Here is a 15,124-nt window from a genome sequence, read left to right on the forward strand (position 1 = left end):
TACAGGAATATAACTACTATAATACTGCCCCATATGCACAGGAATATAACTACTATAATACTGCCCCCTATGTACAAGAATATAACTACTATAATACTGTCCCCCATGTACAAGAATATAACTACTATAAAACTGCCCCCTATGTACAAGAATATAACTACTATAATACTGCCCCCTATGTACAGGAATATAACTACTATAATACTACCCCCTATGTACAAGAATATAACTACTATAATACTGCCCCCTATGTACAGGAATATAACTACTATAATACTGCCCCCTATGTACAAGAATATAACTACTATAATACTGCCCCCTATGTACAGGAATATAACTACTATAATACTGCCCCCTATGTACAAGAATATAACTACTATAATACTGACCCCTATGTACAGGAATATAACTACTATAATACTGCCCACTATGTACAGGAATATAACTACTATAATACTGCCCCCTATGTACAGGAATATAACTACTATAATACTGCCCCCTATGTACAGGAATATAACTACTATAATACTGCCCCCTATGTACAAGAATATAACTACTATAATACTGCCCCCTATGTACAGGGATATAACTACTATAATACTGCCCCCTATGTACAAGAATATAACTACGATAATACTGTCCCCCATGTACAAGAATATAACTACTATAATACTGCCCCCTATGTACAGGGATATAACTACTATAATACTGCCCCCTATGTACAAGAATATAACTACGATAATACTGCCCCCTTTGTACAGGAATATAAGAATATAGCTACTATAATACTGTCCCATATGTAAAGGAATATAGCTACTATTACTAGTAGCCAACCCCCCCCCCCCCAGTATATAGTCAGCGTGCCACGCCGGTTTACATCCAGCCCACTGTAGTGTATTATATATATATATATCCGCCCAGTATACAGCCAGACAGCTCCTGCCCCAGTGTACAGCCCATAGCCCCAGTATACAGCCAGAAAGCCCATAGCCCCAGTATACAGCCAGAAAGCCCATAGCCCCAGTGTACAACCTGCCAGCCCATAGCCCCAGTGTACAGCCCCTGCCCCAGTGTACAGCCAGACAGCCCATAGCCCCGGTATACATCCAGAAAGCCCATAGCCCCGGTATACAACCAGACAGCCAACAGCCCCGGTAAACAGCCAGACAGCCCATAGCCCCGGTATACAGCCAGACAGCCCACAGCCCCGGTATACAGCCATAAAGCCCATAGCCCCGGTATACAACCAGAAAGCCCACAGCCCCGGTATACAGCCAGACAGCCCATAGCCCCGGTATACAGCCAGACAGCCCATAGCCCCGGTATACAGCCAGACAGCCCATAGCCCCGGTATACAGCCAGACAGCCAATAGCCCCGGTATACAGCCAGACAGCCCATAGCCCCGGTATACAGCCAGACAGCCCATAGCCCCGGTATACAGCCAGACAGCCCATAGCCCCGGTATACAGCCAGACAGCCCATAGCCCCGGTATACAGCCAGACAGCCCATAGCCCCGGTATACAGCCATAAAGCCCATAGCCCCAGTGTACAACCTGCCAGCCCATAGCCCCGGTATACAGCCTGCCAGCCCACAGCCCCGCTATACAGCCCCGCTATACAGCCAGACTGCCCATAGCCCCGGTATACAGCCAGACAGCCCATAGCCCCGGTATACAGCCAGACAGCCCACAGCCCCAGTATACAGCCAGACAGCCCATAGCCCCGGTATACAGCCATAAAGCCCATAGCCCCATTGTACAACCTGCAAGCCCATAGCCCCGGTATACAGCCAGACAGCCCACAGCCCCGGTATACAGCCAGACAGCCCACAGCCCCGGTATACAGCCAGACAGCCCACAGCCCCGGTATACAGCCAGACTGCCCACAGCCCCGGTATACAGCCAGACTGCCCACAGCCCCGGTATACAGCCAGACTGCCCACAGCCCCGGTATACAGCCAGACAGCCCACAGCCCCGGTATACAGCCAGACAGCCCACAGCCCCGGTATACAGTCAGACAGCCCACAGCTCCGGTATACAGCCCATAGCCCCAGTATACAGCCCATAGCCCCAGTATACAGCCCACAGCCCTGGTATACAGCCAGAAAGCCCATAGCCCCGGTGTACAACCTGCCAAGACCCCAAAACTTCATCATCTCTACTGCATCTACAGGGGTACACCTAGAGAATGATGAAGTGGGGTTTTGTGCAAAAAATTGTTGGGCATATAAATTTGTCTGTGACATCATGAGATTTGGGAGGTCCTCAGAGAAAAAGAATTTGAAAAAAATCTATTTCAGTGAGGCCATCAGTCTTAAAATGAATCCCTGAGCTGCCCACGAACTAAGGAATTTGGGGCACATAATTTTCAGGGGGTGGCTCCATGAAGAATCACTTGCGGGCTGGGGATCATGCTCGGCGGTGGTCCTGGGGCGTCTTCTTGAGGGCCCCTCATCACCTGAGGAAGAGGAGGGGCAGAAGGAGGAGGAGGAGGAAAATAAAGAAATGGGGCATCCTCCCCTTCTGAATCAGTCTCAGCAAGAAAGGCAGAAGCCTCCATTGCTGAAAAAGATCTTTGGGATGTATTGGACATTTTTATTGGGGTGGGGGGGGGGGGGCGTGTATAAATGTTGTGCTGTAACACATGTAAACTTTATTCAAGGGGATGTGTATGTTGTGCTGGAGCACGTGGGGGGCGATAAAATAATAAACCGTAACTAGCAGAACTTTTACTACAGGAAAAAAAAAATTACAACCAAAAAAAGCAACAAAAAAGGAGCAAGTGCTGAGCAGTAAGATGCTACTGATCAGCCATCGGTTGTTGCAGCGCACGCACAAGATGGATTGTGTGCGCAGAAAAAACAAGAGAAAAAGCTGCAGTATAAAAAGTTACTGCAGCATAAAATGCCAACCAGTGATGTCTGTCACCGATCTGCACAAAACTGAGCAAAAAAACAAAAAAAACCCTCCTGTATATAAAAAAAAGCTGAAGCTAAAGCTGATCAGTGCCCAGCGTACAGGATGCAACCACGGAGGTGGTGCAGGGGACAAGGCGAGAAAAAAAAAAACTGCCACAAAAACTGCAGGACGCACACAGGGGGAGGGATCAGGAACAGGGATTGGGATAGGGAAATTAAGGATCACACACACACAAAAAATAAGATGACACAGAAGTGAGATCTTACTGTAGCAGTCGCAGCAGCAATTGCGGATCACACTGGTGGTGCCCAGAAAGGTGCCAGCCAGCAATTCTAGAGGGTCCAGCAACACAGGGGGGTGATATACACTGTTCTGCACGCTGTCTCACACTAGAATGAGTGATCACTAATTTGAACTTCCCACCTGAAATCCGATTGGCCGATCTGTACAGATCGGCCAATCAGATGTCTATGGGAGGTGGCATGAAGCCACCAGACATGCCCCCTAAAGATGATGATTGGTGCTGTCCTAGACAGCACGAGTCATCATCCTGTGTTAACCCCTGCATGCCCCCTGATGATGTTTACTGCTGCTATTGGCTGGTCGCATCTGTAGGTGACATTAATGGTGACCAGGATGTAGGAGGGTCTGAGGGATAACATTGTACAAACATTGTAGAAATATAGAGAATATACATAGAACTCGTCTTCTGATATCAGGAAATGTTCTCATCTGCAGGATGAAGCTTCTGCTCCTCGTGGTCCTGGTGTGGACGGCGTCTGATGAGGCTTCTGCAGGTTCAGTAACTTCTCTCCTCAGCCGCTTTATAATTATATCCTCCTCTAATATCAGTGATAAGTAAGATATGTGGGAGAGGAGCAGCACAACATCTGGTTTGGAGTCTCTTAGTGGTTGGGTCTTGTCTGGGGTCTCTGCTCTTTGGTCTGGGGTCTCTGCTCTTTGGTCTGGGGTCTCTGCTCTTTGGTCTGGGGTCTATACTTGTTAAGGACATCTGATCCTGGTTCTCTAATCTGTGCTCTGGTTTGGGGGTCGGTGTTTGTACAATGTCTGATCCTGGGTCTATATTCATTCCTTGGTTTGGGGTCTAGAGTATCTGATCGTTAGTCTTTTTTTATTTTGTGATCTGGTTTGGGGGCTGAATTCATTTAGCGGATCTTTTCCTGGTCTCATAATAATCTGTGTCCTAGGATCCTTATTTATTTAGGGTGTTTGGAGTCTACATTTATTCTGTGGTTTGGGGGTCTATAGTTACTTAGGGTTTCTTATCCTGACTTTCTACTTATTCTGTTTTCTGGTGTGACTCTGTATGTGTACAGGGTGTCTGATACTAGGTCTACATTTATTCTGTGGTTTTGGGGTCTGTACTTATGTTATCTGATATTGGGTCTCCTTTCAGTTTGTGATCTGGTTTGGGGTCTGTATTTGTTTAGGGCTTCTTAACCTCTCAGTTTTTATTTTTTCATTTTGGGTGTCTTAATATCTTCATTAATCTTGGATCTTTATTTGTTTAGGTTGTTTGATCATTTGTCTCCATTTATTTTGTTGCCTGGTTTGGGGTCTGAATTTAGACAAGGTGCCCATTACCAGATCTATATTTATTCTGTGGTTTTGGGGTCTGTACTTATTTTATCTGATATTGGGTCTCCTCTTCTTTCCTGATCTGCTTTGGGGTCTCTATTTGTTGATGGTGTCTCATCTTTAATCGCTTTTTATTCCCGGGTCTGGTTTGGGGTCTGTATCTGTTATGGTTGTCGGATCTTGGTTCTCTCTTTATTCTGCCATCTGGGGTCTGTTTTAGTTGTGATGTCCATCTAGAATCTGTATCCATCTAATGTTTGGCTGATGGGGTCATTTCCATCCCCTGAGACTGAGGCCATGACCCGTGTAATTCCTGTGTCCATGGATGATGATGTTACTTTATATTTCTCTTTAGATGCAGAAAACGTCACAGATATTGAGAAACCTGATCTGATCATGAAAAAAGCAGACGTGGACTCCTCCTCAATCCAACAAAAATGTAAATTACAAAAATGCTTAAATCAATTTAACCCCTTAATGACCTTAACGGCTTGTTTTTTGCATAATAAATTGCACTTCATAGTAACAGTATTTAATATTCCATGCCGTGTACTGGGAAGCGGGAAAAAAGCCAAATGTTGTGAAATTGGTGAAAAAAAACCATTTTCTTGTGGGCTTGGATTTTACAGCTTTCACTGTGCACCACAAATGTCAGGTCTACTTTATTCTTTGGCTCGGTGCGATCACGGAGATAAAACATTTGTGTAGGTTTTATAATGTTTTTATACATTTACAAAAATTAAAACCTCCTGTACAAAAAAATTATTCTTTATTTTGCCATCTTCTGGCGCTAATAACTTTTTCATACTTCGGTGCACGGAGCAGTGGGTGGTGTCATTTTTACAGCCTTTTGATCACTTTTTATTGAATATTTTAGCAAAATTTTTTATCATATTTTGATAGATCGGACATTTTGGGAAGCTACGATACTAACATGTTTATATTTATATCAGTTCTTGGGAAAGGAGGGTGATTGGAATTTTTAGGTTTAATTTAATTTTATTTTACTTATTTATTAATATTTTTCCAGACCCCTTGGGGTACTTTAACCCTAGTTTGTGTAATTGAGCCTTCCATATACTGCTATACTATAGTATGGCAGTATATGGGGATTTTCCACACCATCTATTACAAAGTGCAAATCTCACATTGTAATAGATGGGGAAAAAATTAGACAGCCTCGGATCTTTGTACGGCTGTCATGGCAACCAATCGCCACCCCCCTGGTGACTTCACAGGGGGCAATGATCAAATCCAACATGGCAGCACCCATGCACCACCAGGATGGAAATGAGTGAGGCATCTTTGTCGGAGGCATTTACAGGGTTTGCAAGCAAACGCCCACCTTGTATGGAGAGGGTGCAGCCCATGAACCCTCTCCCCACACCCGCAGCTGACGTGTAAAGGTGTATTATGTCCTCAGTTTTTCTTGGTGGTCTGGTGGTCAGGAAATGAGGGGTTTGTTTGTGTTAATCAATTGTCAATTAAGCTGAAAGTCTGGAATTTATGTCCATGTCTATTATGTAACAATGACTTGAATACGTTTTAGTTAACAGGTAAAAAAAATCTAAATTTGTGTTAGTGTTCAAATAGTTATGGACCTACCTGTACACCTCTATATAGCCCTATAGAGGACACAGCGATGGTCCAGGATTCATGATGCTGTTTGTCCATCTCTATGTATAACTGAAGTTCACTTTTCTTGTTTCCTCTTCATTGATAGATAAGAATCTCGCTCTTCATGGTCGACCCACAATGTCATCCATTCATAAGGATAGCAATTGGGGCTATTTGGGAATGGCAGTAAATGGAATAGATGGAAACCCAGACACCGACTTGTATCACGGATCGTGTTTTCACACAAACAAAGAAATGTCTCCCTGGTGGAGGGTGGACCTGCTAGAGTCCTACACAATTCACTACATAACAATCACTAACAGAGATGCCTACGGGAGCAGGATTAATGGTGCAGAAATCCTTGTCGGAGACTCTTTGACCAACAACGGAAACAGCAATCCAAGGTGAGCCTCAGCCCTTATTGCTGTCCAGGCTTTGTTAACATTTTTTTACTTATTTAACTTGTCACAGGTGCTCCTCCGACCCATATCCCGAGTTGCAGACGCACCCATGCTCCTCTCCGTGCCCCCGGAACCCCGGGACTGCTCTCATCTTTCTTCGATCCAGCGCTTCCGGAGATTTAAAGGGCCAGCATGCCAATAATTCATAGTATCATAGTATCATAGTATATTAGGCTGGAAAAAGACGCAAGTCCATCAAGTCCAACCTTTAAGAATTAAATAAATGTTTTATCCCCATAACCCGTGATATTTTTTCTCTCCAGAAAGTCATCCAGGCCTCTCTTGAACATGTACATAGAGTCCGCCATAACAACCTCCTGCGGCAGAGAGTTCCATAGTCTCACTGCTCTTACAGTAAAGAACCTCTGTCTATGGTGATGGTAGAATCGCCTCTCCTCTAGGCGCAGAGGATGCCCCCTGTCTATGGTGATGGTAGAACCCCCTCTCCTCTAGGCGTAGAGGATGCCCCCTTGTCCTGGTCACAGGCCTAGGTATAAAAAGATCTTTGGAGAGATCCTTGTACTGTCCGTTCAGGTATTTGTACATTGTAATGAGGTCTCCCCTCAGCCGTCTTTTTTCTAAACTGAATAATCCCAAATTTTGTAATCTGTCAGTGTATTCTAATCCCCCCATTCCCCTAATAATCCTGGTTGTTCTCCTCTGCACCCGTTCCAGCTCTAACATATCCTTTTTATACACTGGTTCCCAAAACTGTACACAATATTCCATGTGTGGTCTGACCAGGGATTTGTATAAGGGCAAAACTATGTCTTTATCATGAGAATCTATTCCTCTCTTGATACATCCCATTATTTTATTTGCTTTAGCAGCAGCCGCCTGGCTCTGGTCACTAAAATTAAGTTTATCATCCACCAATACCCCCAAGTCCTTTTCAGCTCCAGTTTTACCAAGTAATTGACCGTTTAGAACATAATTATACTTTTTGTTTCCAAGTGCATAACTTTACATTTATCTACATTAAACCTCATCAACCATTTCTCTGCCCATCCCTCAAGCTTCCCCAATCCCTCTGTAATGCTAAACTATCGACCTCAGTATTTATTACTTTACGCAGTTTAGTATCATCTGCAAATATTGAAACTTGACTGTGTAAACCCACTACAAGGTCAGTAATAAAAATATTAAAAAGAAGTGGCCCCAATACTGACCCCTGTGGCACTCCACTGGTAACGTCAACCCAATCTGAGAATGTGCCATTAATGACCACCCTGTGTTTTCTATCACTAAGCCAATTACTTACCCAAATACACAGCTTTTATCCTATTCCCAGCAGTCTCATTTTATATACCAACCTTTTATGTGGCACGGTGTCAAATGCCTTTGAAAAGTCCAGATATACAACATCCACAGCGTCCCCCAGATCCAGTCTTGAACTTGCCTCCTCGTAGAAACCAATCAGATTAGTCTGACAGGACCGATCTCTCATAAACCCATGCTGACGCTGGGTTATAAGGTTGTGCACAGTGAGATACTCGAGGACAGCATCTCTAACAAACCCCTCAAATATTTTCCCCACCACAGCAGTTAGACTCACGGGTCTGTAGTTTCCAGGATCGCTATTTGATCCTTTTTTGTATATTGGTACCACATTTGCTATGCGCCAGTCCTGTGGAACATAACCAGTCCTCAGTGAATCTTCAAATATTAAAAATAATGGTCTGTCTATTACCGTACATAATTCATGCAGAACCTGGGGGTGTATGCCATCTGGCCCCGGTGATTTATCTATCTTAGTGGTTGCGAGGCGGCGACGTACCTCTTCCTGGGTTAAACTGTTGACATTCCAAAAAGAAATTACATTATTCCTCATTGTGTCTTCCACCAGGGGATTTTCCTGGGTAAGACAGTTGAGAAAGGGACATTTAGTAGATTGGCCCTTTCCTCATCTCCTTCCCCCATGACCCCCATGTTATTTCTAAGGGGACCCACACTCTCTGTTTTTAGTTTCTTATCATTTATATACTTGAAAAATAATATAAAATAAATAATCCCTGGCAATTTTTCTCTCAGTCTCTATTTTTGCAGCCTTTATCTGCTTTTTACAGGATTTATTTTTCTCTCTATAATCCTGTAATGCCTCATCGCTACCTTCACGTTTTAGCACCTTAAACGCCTTATCTTTCTCGCTTATTGCTTTCCTTACAAGACTAGTTAGCCACATTGGCTGTTTCTTGTTCCTCTTATGCTTTTTCCCATAAGGTATGTGTTTCTCACAGGACTTTTTCAGAATATATTAGAAAAAGTCCCATTTTTGGGGGGGGCTTTTGTCTTTGAGAACATTATCCCAGTCTATGCCTTTAAGGTCTTCCCTTAGTTGCTGAAAATTTGCCCTCCTGAAGTTTAGAGTGTTGGTTGCCCCTTCCCTAACATTCTTAGTAAAGCGTAATAAAAAATCAATGATATTATGATCACTATTCCCCAGGTTCCCCCCAACCTGTATTTTTGATACCCTAATTGGTGCTGACCAGCTGCCAATTCTGTTAAATTCCCTGCCAGATCTTTGTGCCTCAAAGCCTTAGAAAGCTTTATCTCTATGCCTTGCGACTGTTTGTTGAATTCCCGTTGTGACCCCGGTTCCGCTCCTGACTTCGCTCCTCCACTGCCTGCCTTGGCCTTTTGCCTTGCTCCTGACTCCAATCCTGTGCCGCCTGTTCTGACCTCCTGCCTGTCCCTGACCATGATGCTGTATCACGATTCTGTACTTCGCCTTGGCCTCCACCGCGACAAAGTCTCGCCTGTGGAGCGACCCGTTGGTACCACGCCAAAGCAAGTCCAACCCGCTTTGTGGCTGGCTCTGGTGAAAGCCGGGTGCCACTTACATTTCATTCCCAGGTGTCGTCTTACACCATTGTCCACGGTGGTACCGAGGATCCACTACCACTGATCCTGACGGTAAGATCTGGCCATGGATCCTGCCAAGGCTCCGCTTCCTGAACTGGCTGATCTTATAACCATCGTGGTCTAGCAGTCTCAACAGTTTGCCGTGCAAGGGCAGCAACTCACCTCAACTCACCGCAAGAATTCACCGCCACCCTGCAGCATTTATTGGCTACTCTGCACCAGCATCCAGTACCGCCGGTACCACTCATTACTATGGCTGCATTGTCTACTGCTGAACCCAGGCTGCATCTTTCCATGCCCTCCAAATATGATGGTGTTATGCAGCAGTTATGCAGCGGCTTCATTACTTAGTGCCCCCTACATATCGAGCTGATGCCTTCACAGTTTGCCACAGAATGGGCTAAGGTAGCTTTCATGATCAGCCTCCAGGAAAGCCCTGGCATGGGTTACTCCCCTCTGGGACAGGAACGATCCAGTCACGGCTACTCTCACCACGTTCCTCTCTGAATTCCGGTCTGTCTTTGAAGAACCTGCCCAGGCGTCTTCTGCTGAGACCGCACTGCTAAAGCTGAGTCAAGGGGACTTCTCTGTTGGAGACTGCGCGGTTCAGTTCAGTACTTTAGCCTCCGAGCTGGATAGGAATGAGGCGGCCTTGCTTGCTACTTTTAAAAAAGGACTGTCTGGTCAGATCAAAGATGCCTTGTCTGCACGGGACCTGCTGTCTACGCTGAGTGGTCTCATCTCTCTGGCCACTCAGATTGACATCCGGTCTACTGAGCATTTTGAGGAGCAACGTCTGGAACAACCACAAGTCAGGACCCGACGTCTGCCCCGCCTGGCTCCAGTCTTCCAAAGACCACTTCAGCCATCTTCCGTGTCTGCTGAAGAGGAGCCCATGCAGGTGGATAGAGCTTGTCTGTCTTCCCAAGAGCATTCCAGACTAAGACAGGAGAACCTCTGCCTCTATGTGCCAGCACGGAGCACTTTCTTATGTCTTCTCCCCGCTCCTGCTCCCGTCCGGCCTGGCGTGCGTCCACGCTCCATGCGCCGGCACTCAAAGATTTAAAGGGCCAGCGCACCGCTGATTGGCGCTGGCACTTCCAAGATCCCTTATAGGCCGGCTGTTCCCAGGATTCCCGGCCGGATCTTTGAGCTACCTTGCCTTAGTGAAAGCTTCCTGTGCTCCCTACGTTTATTCCTTGTTCCTGCTCTGCTGTATTCCTGTTGTGACCTCAGACCTGACTTTTGACTTCTGTATCTCTGCCACCTGCCCCGACTGTCTGCCTGTACCTGACCACGTGCCTGGACACCGATTCTGTACCACAACCTTGGCTTCCCCCGCGGGCTAGTCGCACCTGTGGAACGACCTGGTGGCACCCTACCGCAGCAAGACCATCCCGCTTTACGTCGGACTCTGATGAAGACCAGGTTCCACTTAGATTCTGGTCCCAGGTGTCGGCTAGTACCATCTCCCGCGGTGGTCCAGAATCCTGACAACCATTAGATGCAATGAAACCTTTTTACCGATTCCTCGCTATTTTAGTGCCAAGAGGCATGAGATTTTTCAATTTAAATACATTATGATAGAACAAGTGCCACCCTCCAGACGAGGGGGTAATATTAAACAATTATTGAGGCGTTGTGAGGCTTATTGGATTCATCTACTTGACACACTGGAACTCCATATGATATTATGATATTGCAAACATATAGTAACTAAAATGTTTTTGTTTTCACTATATTATAATAAATATGACTTGAACATGGTTACACTATAATTTTTATTCTTTGCATTGATAATTGTGCAATTTGATGTATATTTTTACCTTTAGACACGGACTGTGAAGTATTTCACCTATTGAGCCTCCCCCTTGGTTACATCACATCCCAGCTGAAGTGTGCCTGAGGGTGTGATGTCATTAGTAGGAGATTTACTTGCCTTATATAATGAAGTGTCTTTATGTATGTTGATATCAGTTGACAAAGGCTTGTGGACAGGCCCGAAACGCGTCCTGATCCGGCTCCTTCTTTGTCTTTTTTACAAAAGAAGGAAGAAGAATCACTAAGCAGTGAGTGCCAGGATTTTTTCTTTCTACTGGTAACCACATACGGCACTGAGTTACCATTCAACAAGACAAGTAATAGATCAAAATTTGTGGCAGATTATATTTTTATAAGGTAACACCAAAAAATATCTTATATGTAAAAACAAATATTTTTTCAACTTTAAGCCTCTAACCTCTTTTAAAGCAAATAACTGTGAACACATTTTTTTTTAAAAAAAGCATTTCTCTTGAAAAATAAAGCCATAAAAATAATTCCCAAAAAATAAAACGTTAGAGACATAAAAAGTACACAAAAAATTGGACAAAACCTGAATGTGGAAATCACTGTGACCCTGAAGCAGTTAAAGAACTTACGCAAATGTGAGGCAATTCAGGACACTGAGAGGCAAGTAGGTTACAGACATTTCCTCCTCCCGATGTATATCAGTAATAGTAGAGCAGGGAGCGATGGCCTGGTATATGTATATATGTGTGATAAGGACACTTACCTATCATCCTTTCTGTCACAGGTGTGCTCTGGTGACTTCTCTCCCAGATGGAGCGACTCAGACTTATGAGTGCGGAGCAATGGTCGGGAGATACGTCAATATCGTTTTGGCTGGACAGACTGAGGTTCTTCACCTGTGTGAGGTTCAGATCTTTGGAGAGCAATAACCGGAGGTTAAAATCTGATGATAAAATAATGACAGCAATATAGTAACAATCCCAATAATCACTGCACATATAACTGCAAGATATCATGAAATAAAAGCTTCTGCAGATTCTCCGCCTAGTGTGTCATTTTTCACCTTTCAGGGATCTGCTCGATAAAAAGTCAGACATTGCTTCTTGGGATTAAGGATGTGTCCCTCACTGTATGGGGGTGGTGTCCCTCACTGTATGGGGGTGGTGTCCCTCACTGTATGGGGGTGGTGTCCCTCACTGTATGGGGGTGGTGTCCCTCACTGTATGGGGGTGGTGTCCCTCACTGTATGGGGGTGGTGTCCCTCACTGTATGGGGGTGGTGTCCCTCACTGTATGGGGGTGGTGTCCCTCACTGTATGGGGGTGGTGTCCCTCACTGTATGGGGGTGGTGTCCCTCACTGTATGGGGGTGGTGTCCCTCACTGTATGGGGGTAGTGTCCCTCACTGTATGGGGGTAGTGTCCCTCACTGTATGGGGGTAGTGTCCCTCACTGTATGGGGGTAGTGTCCCTCACTGTATGGGGGTAGTGTCCCTCACTGTATGGGGGTAGTGTCCCTCACTGTATGGGGGTAGTGTCCCTCACTGTATGGGGGTAGTGTCCCTCACTGTATGGGGGTAGTGTCCCTCACTGTATGGGGGTAGTGTCCCTCACTGTATGGGGGTAGTGTCCCTCACTGTATGGGGGTAGTGTCCCTCACTGTATGGGGGTAGTGTCCCTCACTGTATGGCTGCTCAAATAATAAACACTTACTAACCCGGAGCCGGATTGGCCCCTCTAATACCGCATACCCCAAATATAAATAACCAAACAGAAACCATTGCTTAACCATTCTCAATTGTGGGTCGACTCGGGGTCGGCCACAGCTTTATTGAAACCATTGATAATTTAACCATTTCTTTGTTTGAATATATACACACTTTTAACCATTCCACTTTACATAACATCAGATAACACCCTGTATGCCTGCCATATGTAAGGGCATGTAGGGCAGTGTTACCCCTAAAAAACCACCACGGAGGAGGTCATGTATCCACAACTACATGACCCTCCGACCCCCAGCCAACCAAAAACCACACCATATCCATTCCAACCTGGTGTCCGAAAGATGGACGCCAACAGGTAACAGCAAACAATCACTGGTGCCCACCAGCTGATGTAATACATCACTCTTCCAAACAAATTGTGACACCCAGGTATTGTCACATCCACTATTGCTGCATCTCTAGCCCCGTACCATACAGCTTTCATGATTATGTCCTACCACCCCAACTCCCGGTAGAGAAAGAAAAACGTAAATCGCTCCAGGTCGGGCTGGATTAATGTAATTTGTCGCCTAAGGCGAATGTAGCAGATGACGACGCCCCTTAAATGATGACTACTGAATAATGGCCGATTATCGTAACCTCAAGCTGTTTTTTGCAAGCAGTGCAGGACCCGGAGACCTCACCCACAGATGTTGGTACCATAGAAGCCCAAGGTTCCACCACCCAGATGGATATTCACGCGCTGATCTGCCCAATAGACACACAAGTGTCCTAGCATTCACATGCTGGAGTGAAAACCTGAAAAAGATAATGCATTAGCAAAGAAGCAAAATTAAAGTGACATAACCTTCAAAACAATTAGAACGCCAGCACCTTATCCATCCCACCCCTGAAACTAAAAAGACCTTACACACTAGCTGTAAGTGCAGCGCCAATTTTAAGAGGGTTCCTTAGAAGGAGCCCAACTGCACTAAAACCCTTCATAAAACCGCAGCAAATTGTAAACAACTCGCAGGAAACTGATTTACAGGAGCAAACCCAATCCCACGCACACAAACTTTGAAATACAAGGAAACCTCAATTACATGACAAGTCTCACCCCAAAAAAGGCCATAAGGACAGCCCAATACCCTTATTGAGTTATTTGACACAATGACATCTACATAAAGCCAGGGCCAGGAACAGGCATCAGCCCCTACAACACAACTGTCCGCTATGATCAACAAAAATAGCTCTAAAAACCTCAATGGTGCTAATGATCCAGGGAGATTACACCCATTGTGGACATGGAGCCCCTACTAGCAAAAACCCCCCCATCGTCATAACCTGACATACAGAAACCAGAAGGCCCAAGACTGACCACGTTGCAAAAGCGACTCAAAGACGCACAAACAGGATGACAAGACAGCGCAAGGCATTGTAACTGCTCCCCCCTCTCTTAGGCAAAATACCATCTCCAAAATAAATTTCCATACCACTAAAATAGGATTCAGCTGAAGAGGGGACAACCTAAAGACAGTGAAGGAAACGAAAGAAAATAAGCAGGTAACTTCAATGAGGAGAGTCACAAGGACCAACCAGTAACCAGAGAAGAGGACCCCTATCCCACCAGATCCACACCAAAAAGGTACTAAAAACCACTTAACAACAAATGAAGCCGCCCACCGATAAACACGATCTAATAAGAAACCCCAAGGTGGAAAAGCAAAAGGAAGATGCCCCAACTAAGGGCATAGTGGTAATCGTGGCCCAAAGCCACACATAAGTAACCTCATAATCCAGAATAATTTACTTCAATTATGTGATCTCATTAATGAATGGCTGGTCCATTGTACCAGTGCTGCCACCTCCTGTGTCCTACTCCTCATAGATTGTAAGCTCTTGTGATTATTGTACCAGTCCCATAATGATCTGCATCACCCCTTCTCCTCATTGACTAAGTTCTTGGGGGGCAAGCCCTCACTCATTGTATCACGTGGCTACGATATTTCACTGTTATGTCTTATTTTATTTGTAAGGCTGCTAAATGAAGGGTAGAAAATACAACCTGTGAAGTGTATTAAAAAGGCTGCAAGCTCTTGTGCGCAGGGTCCTTATTCCTATTGGCCCTTCTGACCCTGCAACGTCTTATTTTGTCCTTATAAGTAGG

General features: G+C 45.1%; 1 protein-coding gene across 1 annotated transcript; it reads left to right on the forward strand.

Moving 5' to 3' along the window:
- The first annotated feature begins 3,659 nt into the window (after nt 1-3,659).
- Nucleotides 3,660-12,292, forward strand: LOC140122771 (fucolectin-like). Its single transcript, XM_072143969.1, has 4 exons — nt 3,660-3,718; nt 4,876-4,959; nt 6,244-6,541; nt 12,036-12,292. The coding sequence occupies exons 1-4, from the start codon at nt 3,661-3,663 to the stop codon at nt 12,178-12,180; spliced, it is 585 nt and encodes a 194-aa protein (XP_072000070.1). The 5' UTR covers nt 3,660; the 3' UTR covers nt 12,181-12,292.
- Nucleotides 12,293-15,124: the final 2,832 nt, after the last annotated feature.

This window comes from Engystomops pustulosus, chromosome 3 (genome assembly GCF_040894005.1).
Source record: "Engystomops pustulosus chromosome 3, aEngPut4.maternal, whole genome shotgun sequence".
Taxonomy (NCBI): domain Eukaryota; kingdom Metazoa; phylum Chordata; class Amphibia; order Anura; family Leptodactylidae; genus Engystomops; species Engystomops pustulosus.